The sequence below is a fragment of the Mytilus trossulus genome, chromosome 13, assembly GCF_036588685.1.
Source record: "Mytilus trossulus isolate FHL-02 chromosome 13, PNRI_Mtr1.1.1.hap1, whole genome shotgun sequence".
NCBI classification, from domain to species: domain Eukaryota; kingdom Metazoa; phylum Mollusca; class Bivalvia; order Mytilida; family Mytilidae; genus Mytilus; species Mytilus trossulus.
The window spans coordinates 27332558-27351865 of NC_086385.1; the positions used below are offsets into that span (position 1 = coordinate 27332558).

Consider the following 19308-nt stretch of genomic DNA (forward strand, 5'->3'; position numbering starts at 1 on the left):
TAATTGGAACATTTTATTGGTCATACTCTAAACAAATTTTGTAATTAAACTCTCATTAATGATAAAATCACTGCAGTTATCTTTAATCAATTCAAAAGGAAAATCGCTGTCGTACAATTGAAACGTTTATCTAGCTAGAAAAGCAGACCTATTTCTGTGAAAATACCTGTACCAAGTCATGATAATGACATGAAGTCGTTTGTTTTCTTAATATTTCCTGTACCAAGGCAGGACAATGGGCATTGTTATATTACAGTTCGTTTCTTTGAGTGTTGCTTTTTATTGTTGTTGTTTCTGTTGTGTCGTAGTTCTGTTATATTTAATGCGTTTCCCTCAGTTTTAGTTTGTAACCCGTTTTTTTTCTCAATCGATTTATGAATTTTGTTATACTACTGTTGCCTTTATTTACTTGATACGTTGATTGATATCATTTATTTTCATTTTCAATGGACTGCCATTTTGGAATTTGCCTTGGAGTTAAGATATTTTTATACTATTTTATCGCAATAATTGATAATCATTCATTTGGATTTTATGTACATAATGGAAAAAAATAATATGCAGTTAGAACTGTTGAGTTCTTGATAGCAGTTCATGTTTCTTGTCTTGATCTTCAGATGTCATCCATTTTAACTGTCGCACCGAAGAAGAGGAGCTGTGTCCGGATCTTTCAAGCCCGTCACGGTTTCCCATTTATTTTCTGCATCAGACGAGGTGTAATCAGTATCCATAGTTACTATAAAAATATTTTGAAAACAACTGCATAAACGTATATTATGAATACATGAATAATTTTAGCGATCTAAAACAAAAAAGAGAAACAATTAATAATCGATTTATTTAAATTTGTTTATGTACTATGTCATTTTGGCAATTGAATGGTACCGACCAGTCAACCGAAAAATTATCATCCTTAATGAACTTACATGTATACCCCGAATGGTGTAAACTTCATGATAGTACGTATATAATAAATAACTCTCTTTTTTATTTGGGGTATGGGTGGGATGAAAACTGTCTTTAACTTCAAGAGGATTAATTATTCTAAAGGAACAAATAACACATGAACGTTGACACAAGAGTAGTTATGTGCAGCAATATTATAGAAACAAATTTAAATTCATAACATTTCTGACATTCTGTAATGGAAGTTGCTGTTTTCTTTTTATGCATTATTTATAGAAATGTATATATTGAGGGGAAATTCATTTGATTTTATATTGTTATTGAATAATAATACATTGTTTATCTAATGTTTTGGCATCTCTTTCACATTGATCTTATGCTTGCAAGAATCGTTTCATTTATAACAAAATTTCCCCCCCATGGTGACCCCAAAAATTAGATATAACACTAGGTTTTTACTAACATGAGCATCTAATTAGATGCGAAATGTGGAGAAAGATCTGCGTACCCTTCCAGAGGATCTAAGATCACCACAGGTTGTTGATTAGGTTCGTGTTGCTTAGTCATATTTATTTTCTTATGTTTTTTATACTGTTGTTCTTCCTTGTCTTTTTGGCTTTATTGTCGGGGTGTTCCTTATGAGTTTGAACGCCCTTTTCGTATTTTTCGCTTCTATTTTGAACGATTCAAAAGAGCTTTTTTGCCCAAATGAAATAATCATCATGTAAATTTTATATCCACTACAGTGTGATTTTCTAACTGAAACCATACTCGCTTGTTCTTAATCATAAATACGCTTTACTTGGAAGATTTACATTTTATGCATTTTTTTTATTTGCGTGAAATTTGTGAGTGGCATTTGTTAGTTATGTTTTTAAAAAATATATATAATTCATTTATATGTTTCGGAGTTTTATTTGATGTCCATTTTCGCTTAACTAGTATCAATTTTTGTTTAGGGTCTATCTTTAATCCGCACCTGGATGCAGGATTTTCTGGCCGTGTTAAATACCCAAATTAGGGCTTTGAGTTGTCTTCTGCTATTTGATTTTAATACCTTTTTCACATTGTTCTTCCTCATGTCCATTACGTGTTTGTCGTCTACATAGTACGCAGGAACACAACAATATACCAGCTACAGCACATTCTGCTGAGAAACCCTGGGCTATTCCTTCTGTCATGAACTCTGAAAATGATTTATATTGCATTTAGCAGTACTGTTCTTTTTAGCTTTGACCATCATTGTTACCATTTCAACATGTGTTCAATTGCAGATTAGGAGATATTCAAATTTTCTTAATTTGTGTATACATGAAAAGAAAAAAAATTAAGAAACCAACATGATAACAATTTCACTGTAGTTCGAGTGTCGTGTCGTTTCAGAATAAGAACCGAGGTTGATTGTTCGTGGCCTGAAATAAAAACAACTTTATTTGTTGAATTTTCTTTGTTTAGGATGTGTAATACCAACTCTATAGGTTTGGTCTACGCTTTTAAAAAAGTAACACAGCATGCATTCGATTCCTTTTTAATGTTTTAGATTGTTTTTTAATTATTTCAAAATTTTACGAAAAAGGAAAAAAAACCCAGAAAGATATACATTTCGTGTATTTTATAATAGTGCAATATGTTGAAAAGTTATTTGACAAACAGTGACAGTCATTTTTATCTTACTTATGACCGAATTAAAATTTGATAGTAATACATTGGTAAGGTATAAAAGGGGATCTTTTAAAATTCAATCAAGTTCGATTAACATTCGACAAATATCTAGTTGTTCATATTTTAAATACAATATTTCAAAATTCAAGCGAAACAAAAAAAAACAAAAAAACAAACTCACTCGAGTATTTGGGTTTGTATGCTGGACATGCGCAGCAGTATCTTCCTGTAAGTCGTTTCCTACGGCGACAGTTGATACACAAATAGATTCCTACTGCTGTGAGGACACACATCCCAACGATTCCACCTGCTATTCCACCAATCAAGCCATCTAAATGTTAATAAATGGCATATACACTTTATCGTAACAGTTAATGGCATTGTAGTTTCAACGACATACAACAAAAACTGCAATTGTAATCTAAAATGGAGAATGGAAATTGGGAAGGTGTAAAAGAGACAACTAACCAACCATAGAAAAAACAGCAGCAGAAGGTCACCAACAGATCTTTAATGTAGCGAGAAATGTCCTCAACCGGAGGCGTCCTTCATCTGTCCCCTTAACAAATCAACACAAGTTCAGTGATAATGGACGCCAAAGTTATTTCAAAATTGTACACAAGAAACCAGATTTAAAATAATACAAGACTAACAAAGTCCAGAGGATCCTGACTTGGGACAGGTGCAAAAATGCGGTGGGGTTAAACATGTTTATAAGATCTCAACCCTCTTCCATACTTCTAGCAACTTTAGAAAAGTAAACGCATAACATTACCCAATTCAGTTCAAGAGGCTGGTATATTCAGACCTTGCGTTTGGTTAATTGTTGTTAGATATATTCAATGTTCTATTTTTTTCAAAATTATTTTGTTACCTGTATGTATCCTTACTATTACTACTAGTAATATTTTTACAATTATTTTTCTCATTATTTTCATAATTATTGTAATTTTTTTTGTAATTATTTTATTTTTGATGTTGAAACATGTGAAATTACATACTACAGTATTCGATACACATTTTTAAAAATAAAGTAATACTTGATAAATCAATTAAGTCATATGGATATAATAAGATATAGATATAAATATTACAAAAAGATTTTGTTAATTAATCAAATAAATTAAATAAAAGCTGCTTCTAACAAATGCCACTTCTGATCCATTTTTACTTTTTGTACAGGGGTTAAGAAACATACAGAGTATTTTTCTATATTAATCCAATATTTTAAATATTCTACCCCACCACATTTTGTGGGGAATATGTTCTTACATCTACATTTGTATATATAATATTTGAAATACAACAAAATATTGTTAACTATTTTACTGTTGACAAAATCCTCAGACACACCTAAAATGACTTCTTTTGCACTGAAAGGCAGGAGAATGCCATAATTTTTAATCCAATCTATAACGGATAGCCAGAAGTTTTGTGATACATTACATTCCCAAAAAATGTGAAAAATATTTTCTTTAATTTCTGAACAAAAAGTACAAAGTTCAGTTTCTTTTAATTTACATTTCAATAAAAATGAATTACATGGTAGAATCCTATGAACAATCTTAAATTGGAAGTTTTGCAGAAAAGAGTTTCTGGTTATGATGAAGGGCATGGAATAAATAGCATTCCAATCCTCAATCTGCATATCTAAATCTCTATCCCATTTTTCACGGGAAGATAAAGATAACACTTTATTATCCTCCAAAAATAATGTATAGAAAAATTTACAACATTTTGGTTCCTTTTTAACTTTATCTATTAATTTATTTTCAATAATTTCCAGTTTTGAACTACCTTCTATCATACTTTTCCATCTCTTTGGAATCGCACTTAAAATACTATAAAATTCTACAAAGTTAGTATTGATATCATACTTTTTTTTAAATTCATCATATGATAATAATGTATTTTTATCTGACATAAGATCATTAATGAAGAATATACTATTTTCAACATATTTGAACCTCAAAATCATCTTGCCATCTATTTTGATGTTTGGATTCAGCCATATGGACTGGGTCAAAATTTCAGTATTGTTTTCAGCTTTAAGCTTATTTTTTAACTTGGAAAAATTTACCAGGATATCATGCCAAAATGGATTAACTTTTTCTGCTAAATAAAGTAAACCTTCCTGACTTAAGTGTAAAATCTTGTCCCCCCCAAATTTTTGTATATAACTAAGTAGCAAGACTTTCCAAGGAGAGTAGTTTTGGGGATCTAATAATTTATACAGCCAAGACATTTTTACACTATAGCAAAAATAATAAATATTGGGCATCTTAAGACCACCATCACAGTGTTCGGACATTATCACTGCCCTTTTCACTTTATCAGGTTTTCCTTTCCATAGAAAGTTAAAAAATATATTCTGAATCTCCCTCAAAACCCCTTCTGGGGGGTTAGGAAGGACAGTCAGAACTTGGACCAAAATGGGAAGTGCTAAAGTCTTAATAACTACAACCCTCCCAATATATGTCAGTTCTCTATAAGCCCAAGTATTGAGTAATGACTTGATACTGTTTATCTTGGCTGTAAAATTACATAGAGTTTTATCCATTTTAGCAAGTTCAAACCATATACCTAGTAGTTTAAACCTCCCAGAATGGTTCCAAACAAGATTTTTTTCTGGCAAAAGTTTTTCCATACTACCCTTTTTTGACCCAATCCATACAGCTTCGGTTTTGTCAACATTACACCTAAGTCCAGCACATTCTGAAAATTTATCAAACAAGTATAAACACTGATTTAGGGATTTTTGGTTACCATCCAGGACTACGGAAGAATCATCTGCGTATTGACTCAACAGAAATTCAGAGTCATTAATTGTTACACCTGCAACTTCAGGGTCATTTTTAATAGCTGCACTTAGTAATTCTAGCACTAAAATAAAAAGGTAAGGAGACAGAGGATCCCCTTGACGGACCCCCCTTTTTAATGAAAAAAATTCAGAAATATAACCATTATTCAACACAGCACTAGAAGCATCACAGTAGCAAGCCTTAATCCAATTTATAAATGTATGGTCAAATCCATAAAACTGCAAAGCCTCATATATGAAAGACCATTCGACTGTGTCGAAAGCTTTTTCAAAATCGACTAAAAGTAAAAGTCCAGGAATGTCGTCTTCTTCCATCTTTTCCATTAAATCATAAATAAATCTAGTACATTCACCAATATACCTATCTTTAAGAAAACCTTTTTGTGTTTGACTAATTATATTTACCAAGACCTTTTTAAATCTATTTGCTAGACTGGCTGTAGCTATCTTATAGTCTACACACAGCAGTGTGATAGGTCGCCAGTTCTTAAGATAAAACTTTGACTTACCCTCCTTTGGTATACAGGTAATGAGTCCCTGTCTTTGAGTGATAGAGAACTTTCCATACTCTAAAGCCTCATTTAAACATCTTACTAGTGGAAATTTAATATCATTCCAGAAAAATTTATAAAACTCAACAGTGAATCCATCTATACCAGGTGATTTAGAGTTCTTCATATGTTTAAGAGAAGACAGACATTCCTGTACTGATAAAGGTCCTTCACATGATTTCACCTCTTCCTCAATAGGTTTTGTAATAAAAGGATTGTCATGCTGAAGAAATGTTCTCCTGTGAGTCTCAAGTAACAATGGGTTAGAACTAGTATACAATTTTTTATAAAATTGTTTTTGTTCATTTCTAATAATACATGGATCCGTTATCTCAGATTCGTCCTCCAGAATAAGTTTGGGAATAATTTTTTCTGTATAATGTTTTTTTTCCAAATTACAAAAATAGTTACTTCCCCTTTCCCCATCTACATGCCATCTTGCCTTTGCTCTTGTAATTATCCCTTTAACATTTTTTTCTCTTATTAATTTTAATTCTAGTTCCAACCCTTCCCTTTCTTGTTGTACTGATGGCAAGTTATTCTCTATGAGTTTTTTATCTAATAATGATATCTTGTATAATAATTCTTTTTCTTTATTATTTTGTTCCTTCTTCCGGAAAGACGAAAATGAGATTGCAGATCCACGAACTTTCAATTTAATCATATCCCATAAAAGCTGATAGCTTATATTAAACTGTTTGTCCTCTGTCTCAATATCAATAGATGGATCAAACTCATATTCTTCAATGACAGTTTTGATATCCCCTTTAACTTTTTCAATAAACTCAGTTTCCTTCAAAAGACTGTTATTAAATTTCCATGTACCCTTCCCTCTAATCTGGCTTGAGAATTTTAAATCAATAAGTACTGGAGAATGATCCGATCTATAACTAATTCCTATATCTGATGAAATTACAAATGCTTCTATATCAGAGGTAATCATGAAGTAGTCCAAACGACTTTGTTTGCGATTTGGACCCCTCCATGAGTACCTCTTTTCAAAAGGGTGTTGCAGGCGCCATATATCTAATAAATCAAGGTCATGCATAACCTCATGTATCTTAGCTTTTGACTGGGGGTTATTTTCATTTCTATAATATAATGTGTCCATCTCATAATCTTGAACAACATTCCAATCACCCACGACTACAATTGACGAGTTGCCAAAGTGGGATATTTTGTTTTTTATGTTGTCAAAAAAGGCTGGTTCATCATTATTCGGTCCATATATTGCTGCCAAAGTTATACGATAGTCCTGAATGGTGATATCTAATATAACAAAATTACCAGACAAGTCTATGTTTTCTCCATGGATTTTAAATTCAAAAGTATTTCTGAAAAGAACAGCTACCCCTCAAGGATCCTGACTTGGGACAGGTGCAAAAATGCGGTGGGGTTAAACATGTTTATAAGATCTCAACCCTCTTCCATACTTCTAGCAACTTTAGAAAAGTAAACGCATAACATTACCCAATTCAGTTCAAGAGGCTGGTATATTCAGACCTTGCGTTTGGTTAATTGTTGTTAGATATATTCAATGTTCTATTTTTTTCAAAATTATTTTGTTACCTGTATGTATCCTTACTATTACTACTAGTAATATTTTTACAATTATTTTTCTCATTATTTTCATAATTATTGTAATTGTAATTATTTTTATTTGATTATTATTATTATAACTTTGATTATCATTATCATTATCAATTTATTATTATAATGTCTGCTACTCTATTTTCAATAATACTACTGATATTATCATCCTTATTATGATAATAATAATGCTAATAATAATAATTATTATAATTATTATTATTATTATTATTATTATTATTATTATTATTATTATTATTATTATCATTATAAAATATTATTATTATTATTATTATTATTATTATTATTATTATTATTATTATTATTTTATTATTATTATTATTATTATTATTATTATTATTATTATTATTATTATTATTATTATTATTATTATTATTATTACAATTTAAGCATAATAATTCAATAAGTACATAATAAAAATAAAAGTACTTACAATTGTATTCCCATTTTGTTTCAATTTGAAAACTAAAAGTATCATTTAGTTTGTCTGGAATCAATTCCTGTTGTTTATTGTTATCATAACTGTTATAACCATTATTCTTACGATTTGATTTTTTTCTTAGTACAAACGAAACATGACTGGCATCAGTTAAACATCGGGAAAACATTCTGCTATATGAGTTGCCAGAACAGTCTTCTCCTAATATCTGTAAAAAAGAAAAAATAGTACCAAAACAAATGATGAAATCCTCTGGTTTCATTAGCAATTGATAACAAAAGAGAGGAACCTTTGTGTCATTGATGTTGCGCTAATGGACATTGTTCACAACCATTAGCAAAATAAAATAAAGTTGAAAAAAAGTAGACTAAGACGAAAACATAATTGATGTGAAGTTTAACAATTGGAAAGATGTAATGGCTTGTCAAAAGTAAAACTGTCAAATTAATTGTTGTTAATGTACACAAATGTGATGCATTGAGATAACACAAATAAAATTCTTATCACAACCGTGTCTAATATTCTTGTGTGCTTAAATACATCTTGTCGTTGTGCAATTCTAATTTTAAAGATTCGCAGAAGCAAGGTTGCCGGCTCTCTGGACATAACCAAAGTTCTGCGTTTCAAATGGTAAAGTCTTGCAGAAATATAGAAAGAACACGATACATGTATACATTTAAAGTGATATAATTAATATCAAAATTACTAGTTGATAACTTCGTATGACGAACTTTGAAAGAAGAAAATGATGATCAAAACTTTTTGGTTTGACGAAATATTTATTATCCGCCCTCAATCATGAATCCAATGACGTAAGATATTTTCACAAGCCTCACACATCAAAAGGTTATAACTGGTTTAAATTGAATTCACAAAAATACCGAACGCCGTGGAATATTCCAAAAGGAAAGTCCCTAATGGTGATTCCTCCCTAAGCAGGCGTCATTAGCAGTAATAACTATATATATATATAAGACTGGCATCAGGTGGTCGTGTGGTCTAGCCGATTTGGTGTCACGATATCACAGCAGCATGGCAAATTTACAGATCTAACATTGTTGGGTTGATGTTTAGACGAGTTGTATATATAAGACTGGTATATGTATCACATTGCTGCTTTCGGCCTTCCTTTTCTCTACGTTTATTTTGTACCTGTACATAGTGATCTCTCTTCAAATGAAGCAACGTTAAAACATACATTTAAAATCTGTTATAAGTCGTCTGCGTTCGCACGTATATTTTCATAGCATTAATTCTGAATTGATGCCATGAAAATTCTTTACTATATCCAATCAAAATGAACATTACATACGATGATGCATTATAATATATATTACCTGCTCAGTATTATAATCATAGTTGTAGTAGTCAGACCAATACTTTTTAAAGTTAACTTTACTCTGACACTTTGGGCTACTGTAAAAGAGTTCTTTCATGCACATTGTATATGAATAGAAAGGAGATTTTGGAGTTGTGAATGACATTTGTCTACATTCCTGGCTGCCGAAATCACCTTCAAACTTCATGTAAACCATGGTATCTTCATCAACAAGATATGGATCAGAGGCACATGCGTCAGTTGGAAATGCATCTGATAAAATATAAAACATAAGAAAATATTCAACTTGAAAGGAACGTTTGATTATATACAGATACATTTGAAACATTTGTCAGTACTGCGGATTTCTTATTTCCCATTGGGTACGATTTTTTGTGGGTTCGTTGCAACAGATAAACCACAAATTGAAATGTTCAACTTTTTTTCAAGGTTTATGTAGCATTGGCAAAACCACGAAAAAAAAATCTACTAAGTTTGTCTCAATCGTCGAAAATTGGTACCCACGAAAACAGATGAATCCACAGTATGTCATATTTTATTGAATCTTTGAACAAAAGAAAGGCGAAAGATAACAGAAAAGACATTTACACTAATAAATAACAAATTTAATGTTGTGTTAAAACAATGTTGTGTTAAAACAATGTTGAGTTAAAACAATAATATTTATTTCTTTTCACTTCGCAGTAACAGTTGCGAGTGTTTATTGATCTATTTATTCCGCCCTGTTAAAAATTCTACTTTATGTATATTAAAGAGGAAGCAACATGTCTATAAATCAAATCCCATCAGTACTGAATTGATAGAAGATGCGTCAAATAATCATAAATTTTAAGAGAAAGCATAAATAGACATACATGTCACTGGAGTTTTTCCATGGCAGATATGAACTGATATCACCAACATCATGGCCAACGCAGCAGCTGACATTTGCAATGCCATGGTCTCTCTGAAAGTCAAGTAAAAACTGTAATACCAAAATATTCTACATTTCTTTAACTAAATTACCTGTTGTCTGTATGTACTCTATTTTATTTGAAATAAGCGAGTTTTTTTTTAATTTAAAGGTAATATCCATCAATATATTCTTGTCTAAATCATTGTTCATTTCTAGCTTGATATTCTGAGTTGCAACTAGGAGGTGATACAGTTATCCATATCATGTTGAAGCTCAGATATATCATGGATCAATGAAAGGGAAATTTCAACAATATAATGTCACTACAAATGTTTGGTAGTAATATGTATTTTAATTAACAGATACAATTTCATAACTTTGAGACATCAGTAAGGTATTTTCCTATCATGATTTGCAAATGAATGTATGAAAAAACATGTTTTCTGCTTTTTGGTCAGGTTGTTGTCTCATATCCTTAATTTTGGGATTTTCTAGTTTTTGATAATTTTTCTTTATAGCTTGAGAGAAAATCCTGGAACCGTAAATGGTTCTCAGCTGGCCCTTAAATCAAATTATGTACTATTTCAGTGACAATGGAATTCACTCTTAACTCTAAAACATTTAAATAAACTCAAATAAAACAAAAAAAAACATATGAAAGACTAACAACGGACAGAGGCCTGGCGCAAAAATTGTGGTTGGGTTAGATGTTTTGTGAGATGTTAACACTATCTCTATACCTCTAGCCAATGAAGAATAAAACGCACAGTAATACTCAGTTCAATGGAAGGCAGAGTCCGATCTCAGAATAAGAAACAGGAGAAACTAAGCCAAAAAATTGATACATAAATTAACAAAGAACTTCTAGCAGTTACTGACATGCTAGCTCCATACTTCAATTAAATTAATTGAAAGATTACGTTTTTTCATCAAATGAAATTCAGGCACAACCCCTCTCGTTGAGGGTGTAATATGATAACATCATAAAATACATTAAAACATAACCCATATCATACCATTGTATCGAAATTACGTTTATTATTATTGGATTAATAAAAGTTAAAATAGACCAACAGATTGTGTTTTGTCGTATATACTACAATCTATTCTGTACATGTATTTATCTTTTTTTTTCAAAACACTCACCTCATAAATTTGGTTGGATTAATAAACAAATCATGCACATAATTAACTGTAAAAAACTCAAAAAGTTAAACGATAAAGGTTAAGTTATTTCATAATAGTCAAAAGTTTAAACCAAATAAGTAGCACAATATGAGATATATAGGTATAATCATGTTATGTGATTAGAAGTCTTGACGACTAAGATTTGGACGATTAATAGTTTATGCAGATGTTGGTGTCATGTCAAATATGTGTATTGCTATTAAACAATTCAGGTAAATAATGGAAGAATTTCACACCTGATAACTCATATAACTTAGCCTCGCATTCAATCGTCTGGTATATTTTCTTTTTACCTGTAATTCTCTGTACAAATCATCAATATATACCAATCAGTTTCTTATAACAACGATCGAAACAAAAGTTCAGACATTAATGCAACTAATAAGAAATCATTACAACACCTTACCCTAGATTGTAGTTAAAATAATTGTTTACTTCCGCCTGTACATTTCCTCTACATGAAACGTTTAATTGTTTCCCTGTACAAAACCACAACGCAGATATGTCAGTACAACATATCCAATCATTAGATGATAACGTGAATACACGTATAGTTTGTGTACTGAAAGTTAAAAATAACTATGATACAGTGATGAAGGTAATATTTGTCTATCGATCAGAGATTGCGCAAGTTTTAGTAGACAAAAAACATCAAGTCAATGAATAGATATTTACAATATTTAATATCGTATATTTTATGTCCCCTCCTCGTGCTACTACCATTAACGACTCTGTGTAATGCAATCATACTTAAACTTTTTTATTTAATGAAAGTACATGCATAGTTTGTGTATTGAAAGTTCAAATTAACTATGATACAGGACACAGTCACTTAAAAGTGGAATCACAAAAATACTGAACTCTGAGGAAATTTAAAAACGGAAAGTCCCTAATCAAATGGCAAAATAAAATGATAAACTACATCAAAAGAATGGACAAAAAACGTCATTTTCGTGACTAAGTACAGACATTTTCAAATGTAGAAAATGGTGGATTGAACCTGGTTTTATAGCGCGAAACTTTTCATTGTACGACAGTCTCGTCAAATTCCATAAATGCATAATAAATTTGAATGACTAAACAGATGTTGTATATATTTTTTTATCACGTGTCATTATTCATATACAGTATTCAAGCGTAAGGATTAATAACACAAAACATTATAAGTTATATGGCTCGCTACTGACCCCCCCTTATGAAACTGAATTGTTTGCCGCAAACTTGCAGCAGACTTGCTGCAAGCTTGCGGCAAACAAAAAGTTTGCAGGAACACAGAAAATAGTGTTTGCAGATGTTTGCCGCTAGCTGCAAACTTCCGGCAAACATTGCTGCAAGCTTGCGGCAAGTTTGCAGAAACATCAATGTTTGCCGTAAGATTTCCAGAAAGTTTAAAATAATAAAGAATGTTTGCCGCAAGATTGCAGAAAACTTTGACCGTTCAATATGTTTGCCGCAAGATTGCAGAAAACTTTGACCATTTTATATGTTTGCCAGAACATTGCCGGAATTACACAATATTGACTGCGCATGCCTAGTTGGCACTTCCTGGATGCTAACAATTTGAAATTGTGGCTAGGTCATGTTGGTTGTGTTTGGAAATGCATTTCACAAATAAGAGATCAAGGAGGCATTTTGGTTCAATAATATGGGATAATCAGTATGTAATTGTGTAAGTACAAATGATTCATAGAACTGCATGTTTTAATAATATAATTAATGTTATCATCATACATAATTAACTAAGCAATTATATATACATGTATGTGTTATTGAAAAACTTAAGCTATTATAAGTTTGAATGTGTTACTGATGTACTGCACCATCATGATCATGTTTATTAAGATTAAGTTAAATTCTGTAATGCAATTATACCTAGCTTCATACTCAATACATCTTGGGATTTTACCTTTTTCAGTTTTTAATACAGGTATATTATATATAATTATGTCATTTGAGAATGACTCCTGCCACTTTTTCAAAACTGAAATGCATGTATGTATTTCCTCACATCTCACGAGTTTGCAAGAATTCTTTCAATGGCTGTTTGTATAAAGACAGGAATTGACTTTTGAAAAATGTTGCTGTGTAATTTGAAAGAGATAAATTGAATGTGTCTACACACATGACATTGGTATATGTGTAGTTCCTGCAAGTTTGCCGCAAGTTTGCAACAAACAATTGCCGCAAGCTTGCAGCAAATCTAATTTGCATAATTATGTTTGCCGCAAGCTTGCCGCAAACTTCATTTGCATGGTAAAATGGTTGCGGCAAGTTTGCCGCAAACGTTTGCTGCAAGCTTGCGGCAATGTTTGCTGCAAACTTGCGGCAAATGTTTGCCGCAGGGCTTATTTTTAGGTAACGGGGCCCTTACGGATCCATAGAGAGTTAGTAAAATACATAGGGGTAAGGCCGGAGGCTGAGTCCCCTATGGATTTTATTATCCCTCTATGGATCCGTAGGGTTTCAGTAGATAACCGTATAACGAATTTATCGCACGTTAGACTTTTCTGCTGTGTTTTGTTGAAAAATAAACAAAGAAACACAACAATCTGTATGACGTCACAATTAACGCGTCATGAACCCCCTATGACATTTACTCCCCCTACGGTCTCATAGGGGGTCACCACGTGACGGCGTTTAACCAATACCAACGTGGTAATTTACCCGCGGTGCGATAATACAATTACACTGCATACGTTGCACTATGGGATAACTAATGTTTTGTCAGGGAAGTTTGAGTCCCTTGATACTTGATGATTCGCTGATCATGGATTCGGGAAATCTGAAACACAAACATCATAAGTGAATTCGAATGAAATATCACTGTAAATGTCATAAAACAAATACATGCATTCATAAGTTAATGTCAATGTATCCTGACGTAATGGACTACTGAACATTTGTTTCAGCGTTTATGACAGTATACAAATCAGAAATTAAAGCAAATTGGATCCACAGAATATATAAAGCATTCGTTTCAGTTTCGATATTGTTGTTTAATTTCATACATACTTATATGTTTCCTCTGATACTACACATGAATTTAGAGGTTTTAAAAGTTTTGACAGTTTTACAAGGTGTCTTTGTTAAATTGAGATAAAACGATAAGTATAAATAAATATATTGACCGTAAAACAAGTGAAAAATATCTTTAGATACAATAAAATGAGAAATTATTGAAGAATAAATGATTCTAATTCAATCAGATAAACATCAAAAAGATAATCTTACCTAGCTGCCAGTTTAATTTAATTACGGTCATGGTCAAGATCTCTAGACAGATGCGTGATAATCCGTCAATTAATAAATTGTTGTTCATTTTGTTATTGTCAAACAGTACCCAACCTGTTCTGTGGAAAAGTGCATAAAACATACGCGTCAATTTATAAAAACATCTTTTTCAATACGTAACAAAAGAAACAGGCCGGTAACAACCAGCCGAATAGTTTTTCTGCACTTGAAGCCATCGCCTCGGACCTTGACCTGACTACTCGTGCAGAAAAACTATCCGGCAACGGATGTTACCGGTCTGTTTCTTTGTCACCCTTGTTTTTTAATTTATCTTATACAAATCCATCTATCCATATGACCGTCTATCAATAATTATGATACATAGATACAAAAATGGTTTATAAATAACGAAAATAAATATATGTTTTTTTTAATTGAATCTTTACGATTATGTTATGCTACACAATTCTTTAGTAATGTGAGTTTGTGACAAAGAAAAACAACGAAAAAAAAATGTGCATTTGTAAAAATAAATAAAAAGTAAGTCTAGTGCATCACATTATGAATACGAAGTACTTTAATAACTCATATCATCCTAGCCGATCCATGTGCTACTTGATTATTTAGATATGAATTAAATGTAGGAAATTATACGTAAATTACACATGATATCCGCTTTCGAAAACGAAATTAATCTTAATTAATAGAAAAAAGTATCCTCTCTTGAATTGTTATTATAAAAAGGACAGAAGTTTCACTGTATTAGCAATAGAGGTATTTCATGTTTACTGTTTCTGTTTCTTTGAAAATCCAAACAAATCAGAAAGATCTGTTTGGAGGGTCTAATTACGTGTATAACAGTTTAAGACAGTGTTCAAATTCCATTTACAAAGGTTAACCGCGTATGTAAAAAACAATAGTTTAAAAGTTTTGTACAATATTTTATTAAATTAATATATTTAATGATGGCCATGTGTAAAATATCAATCCAGTTCAAATCCTACTTCCTATGCACGAATGTCTTAATTTAACAAACACTAAATCTTATAATTTTTTTTTATTTTCTAGACTTCCTTTATTGTCTTTGTCTGACAAACAATCTTTACGAACATTTAAGAACAAAACCATGCATGCAATGAAACGTTCTTTCCAGAAAGCTCACCATCCGCTCGTACATATTTACAATAAATTCTTGAAACGGGTATAAATGCTGATGGCCCAAAAATGTCAAACATATCTAGGCTCCACAACTCTACTGGTCTCCCACAGTGATATCTGTATCTTGCTGGCAGAGGACGTAACCACTTAACCTTTGAAAATAGGTGAATGTTGTTTTCACCTCTAACCAAAAGATTATGCACGTAGTAAGTCTGGATAATCCCTGGTGTAATATCCCCAGTGCCGGTCTCTGTAATTATTTCCTCGTCTTTAGTATGCCAATATGCCATTATAAGGGAGGAACGCTTGTGTCAGGAGTTCCATGCGGGACCAGGCCTGGTTACAAATAGGGGCACTTCGCTTTGCTAAATAAAGAAGATGTCTGACCTCTTCATCAGCTATGGCTGATACTGCTCCAGGAGTATCCATCTGTTGAAAGTGCTTAAATAAAGTACTTTCGTGTTTTGCTGGTAGTTATACAGAATTAACAACCGAATCCCGAGTAAAAAGTCGCATCATCTGTAATTCAATCGATCGACTCTTTTTCGGCAGTGATCCGAGGTGACCATTATATCTTTCGAAGCTTAAAAGCCAAAAGGAATACACGGGACCATACTCTCTTATACAATCGCTCAAATGATAGTGCAAATGCATGTTTGGGGTAACTCTTTCCTGGCCATACTCAGCTTCAAAGTCTTTGCAAAACTGTAGGATGCTATCCTCATATTGCCTTAAATCAGCCTCTGTAACATACTTAGAAGCGATTGTATGACTTGCAAGTACAAATTTTCTCCAAATATCCAAATCTCTATCAGGTAAGACATCTGTCAATGAAAATATGGAAAATGTTTGTCCAGTTCTTCCATTGCTCTGCAGTAAATCCCCCGAAAGAGGACGATATTTTACGAGGTATTGCACCGATGTTGCTGGCAGCGTTCACAGAGTCGACCCTTTCTTGAACTGTTTTCAAGTCTTCTGGTAGGAAGATTTTCAATTCCAACCAAATTTTAATCAATTTTTCGGTGTTCCCTGGTAAAGATTATGCATCGGATCTATAATGACATCCTTATTGGATCAAAATAGTCCAAATCCCAAAGGGGAGAATATTTGAGACCGTATTTGCTTTCTAGTCTGTCCTTTTCTGTTTGGGTGTTTGCACATCGTATGGCATGAACCAACTGTCGTTGTCGAAATTAATCCCAGGGTATCCAATTTTCAACGTCAAAACCACCATATATGTTCTAACCGATATCGCCAGGAAACTTGTTCGTGCATAAAGAACATCATAAAGTAGCGCCATGGCCTAAAAAGGAACAGAGTTTCCTTGTAGCAGGAATATCTCAGCCGACACATATCAATGCTAATTTGAAAGTCTGTTTATCCGTTTTACTTTGAAAGGAAGTGGAAGCAAAACCATTTGTCCATACACTTTTCAGTTTATCTTTAAGTGGCCCAAGGAATGTATGTAGACTTGGTTCTTTCGTCATGTCGGGTATGATGCCAATGAGGATGACATTTATTCAATTTAAAACGTTCGTTTCTAGATTAATTCAAAATTACAGCGTACATCACACATACGGAATATTGAACATGTTCATACGGCAGGAACCAATCCAAATTCATCATTAATCCATAATGTCTCTCGCAACACAAAGTTTTCTTTTTCTTTACCTTGAAACTCTTTCCAAATTCGTCCATCGTAGATATCTGCCAAACAAAATCTTTTTGTCGTCTTGATCTTCATTTTTCACAGTTGTTTTCAAATTCTGGAAGATGAGCAAGACTTCATACTGAAGATTCCAAAGACTTATAACAAAATGTTATATAGGGATACAGCTTTCTTCAGTTGGACAACTTTTAAAAGTAGTTCTCCACATACTTTTCTTCTTCCTTTCTGTGGATGATTCGGAAAGCGAATATTCTGACAGGTTTTAGACACTTGTTGACCTTCAATAATTTGAATACAGTCTTCGTACTTATATAATTTGTAACACTTCTTGCAGATGACATACTTTATAAAATTATCTTTCTTGAAACCGATATCTCTATATAACTTGTATACAGAAGCAGGAAATGCAGTTGATATTGTTGCAATTGCAATATTTTCTTCTGACAAGGCATTGAAAAAATCGAATAAGACAGAGAGCAACCGCTGAATTGCTACATGTGGAATAATGTGACAGGCCTGCGACGAACAAAAAAAAAATCAATAAAGACATTGGAATGGATGGAATATTTGAGCAGTTACTGACATGTATAGTCTGATCGTGGGGTTCCTAGTCTCTAGTACTGAAATCATACTCAATGTCTGCTATCGTTATATTGTCCCAAAGTACCTCTTCTTCGGTGTCAGATTCATCTGAGCTAGAGCGAAGAGCCTGCAAGTTGCATTTTATGTTTGCCTTTATAATGGAAATTAATAGTCGGTTATTTTCTTCCGCTGATGATGAAAAATCGTGGCTTGTTGGTTCTAGAGTGTCGTCGTTGGAAATTTCCTGCAGTGTTGATATTTTATAACTGCAATGCCATATATTGTTAGTATAATATTTTAGGTGGTGATTTTCGAAGTGGCGCTTCCCACAAAATTTCCCTTCCGGAGCACCTGAGATCACCCCTAGTTTTTGGTGGGGTTTGTGTTGTTTATTCTTTAGTTTTCTATGTTGTGTCATGTGTACTATTGTTTTTCTGTTTGTCTTTTTCATTTGAAGCCATGACGTTGTCAGTTTGTTTTAGATTTACGAGTTTGACTGTCCCTTTTGTATCTTTCGTCCCTCTTTCATTACAACCAGGGCATTCCTTCTGTCCTCGTTTCCTCTGAAATTCCAAATGAGCCGTTGAAACAGGCTAATCATGGTCTCTTTTTGACATTCTCGCTGAAAAATAAAGACAAGTTTACTCTTTATCTTCTATACATTGTGCATTTAATAAAAACTTTTGGCGTAATTTACAAAAGTACTTTGTCCATTAAAGGGATAATAAACAAAGTCTATTACATTGTATTATATAATGTTTGTGCTATTTCACATATCTTGAGCGTTTGTGAAAAAAATTATCATCACTAGTGAAATATATGTTGTCAGCAAATGATTTGTCAATATTTGATTATGACGTTAAATTTTATTGATTTCTTCTGAATTTCATATTATGATGTCCTGAAAAAAGGCGAGGATACCTGATGACGCCACCTATGAAGAAACAAAACTTTCTGCAAATATTTGAAAAGGAAATATACGTATCAATTGAGAAACAGATTCCACCAATACATATTACTCATGTATTGCGATATTTCTTCACTCTCAAAGTTAAGTTTTAATTATTTAAAAAGGTCGGCAAGTCTCGCGCTTTTTATAAATATTAAAATTCAACTATCTCGAGTGGAGGAATATCGTAATACATTTGTTGCAGCGATGGACTGCACGTTCCGATTGTGAGGCTTTCTGTTTATTGTAAATGGAAAATATCAGCTCCAGTAAAGAAAAGAAGCTTTTTGACGAGCGGGAGCATATG

General features: G+C 32.3%; 1 protein-coding gene across 1 annotated transcript; it reads right to left on the reverse strand.

The window, feature by feature from the left end:
* Positions 1–417: 417 nt before the first annotated feature.
* On the reverse strand, positions 418–11391 carry LOC134693980 (uncharacterized). Its single transcript, XM_063554965.1, has 7 exons — positions 11371–11391; positions 10184–10275; positions 9328–9581; positions 7985–8198; positions 2750–2899; positions 1964–2092; positions 418–736 (listed from the first exon to the last, which is right to left on the reverse strand). Exons 1-7 carry the CDS (start codon positions 11373–11375, stop codon positions 630–632), a joined length of 951 nt encoding a protein of 316 aa, XP_063411035.1. The 5' UTR covers positions 11376–11391; the 3' UTR covers positions 418–629.
* Between the last annotated feature and the right edge of the window lie 7917 nt (positions 11392–19308).

Bases quoted from the DNA above. Each gene is read 5' to 3' on its own strand.
- LOC134693980 (XM_063554965.1), bottom strand. The intron at 9,582-10,183 runs GTATGTCTATTT...ATATTTTATCAG, and splicing joins TGGAAAAACTCCAGTGACAT to ATGCATTTCCAACTGACGCA. The intron at 8,199-9,327 runs GTAATATATATT...TCTTTTTTACAG, and splicing joins ATGATTATAATACTGAGCAG to ATATTAGGAGAAGACTGTTC.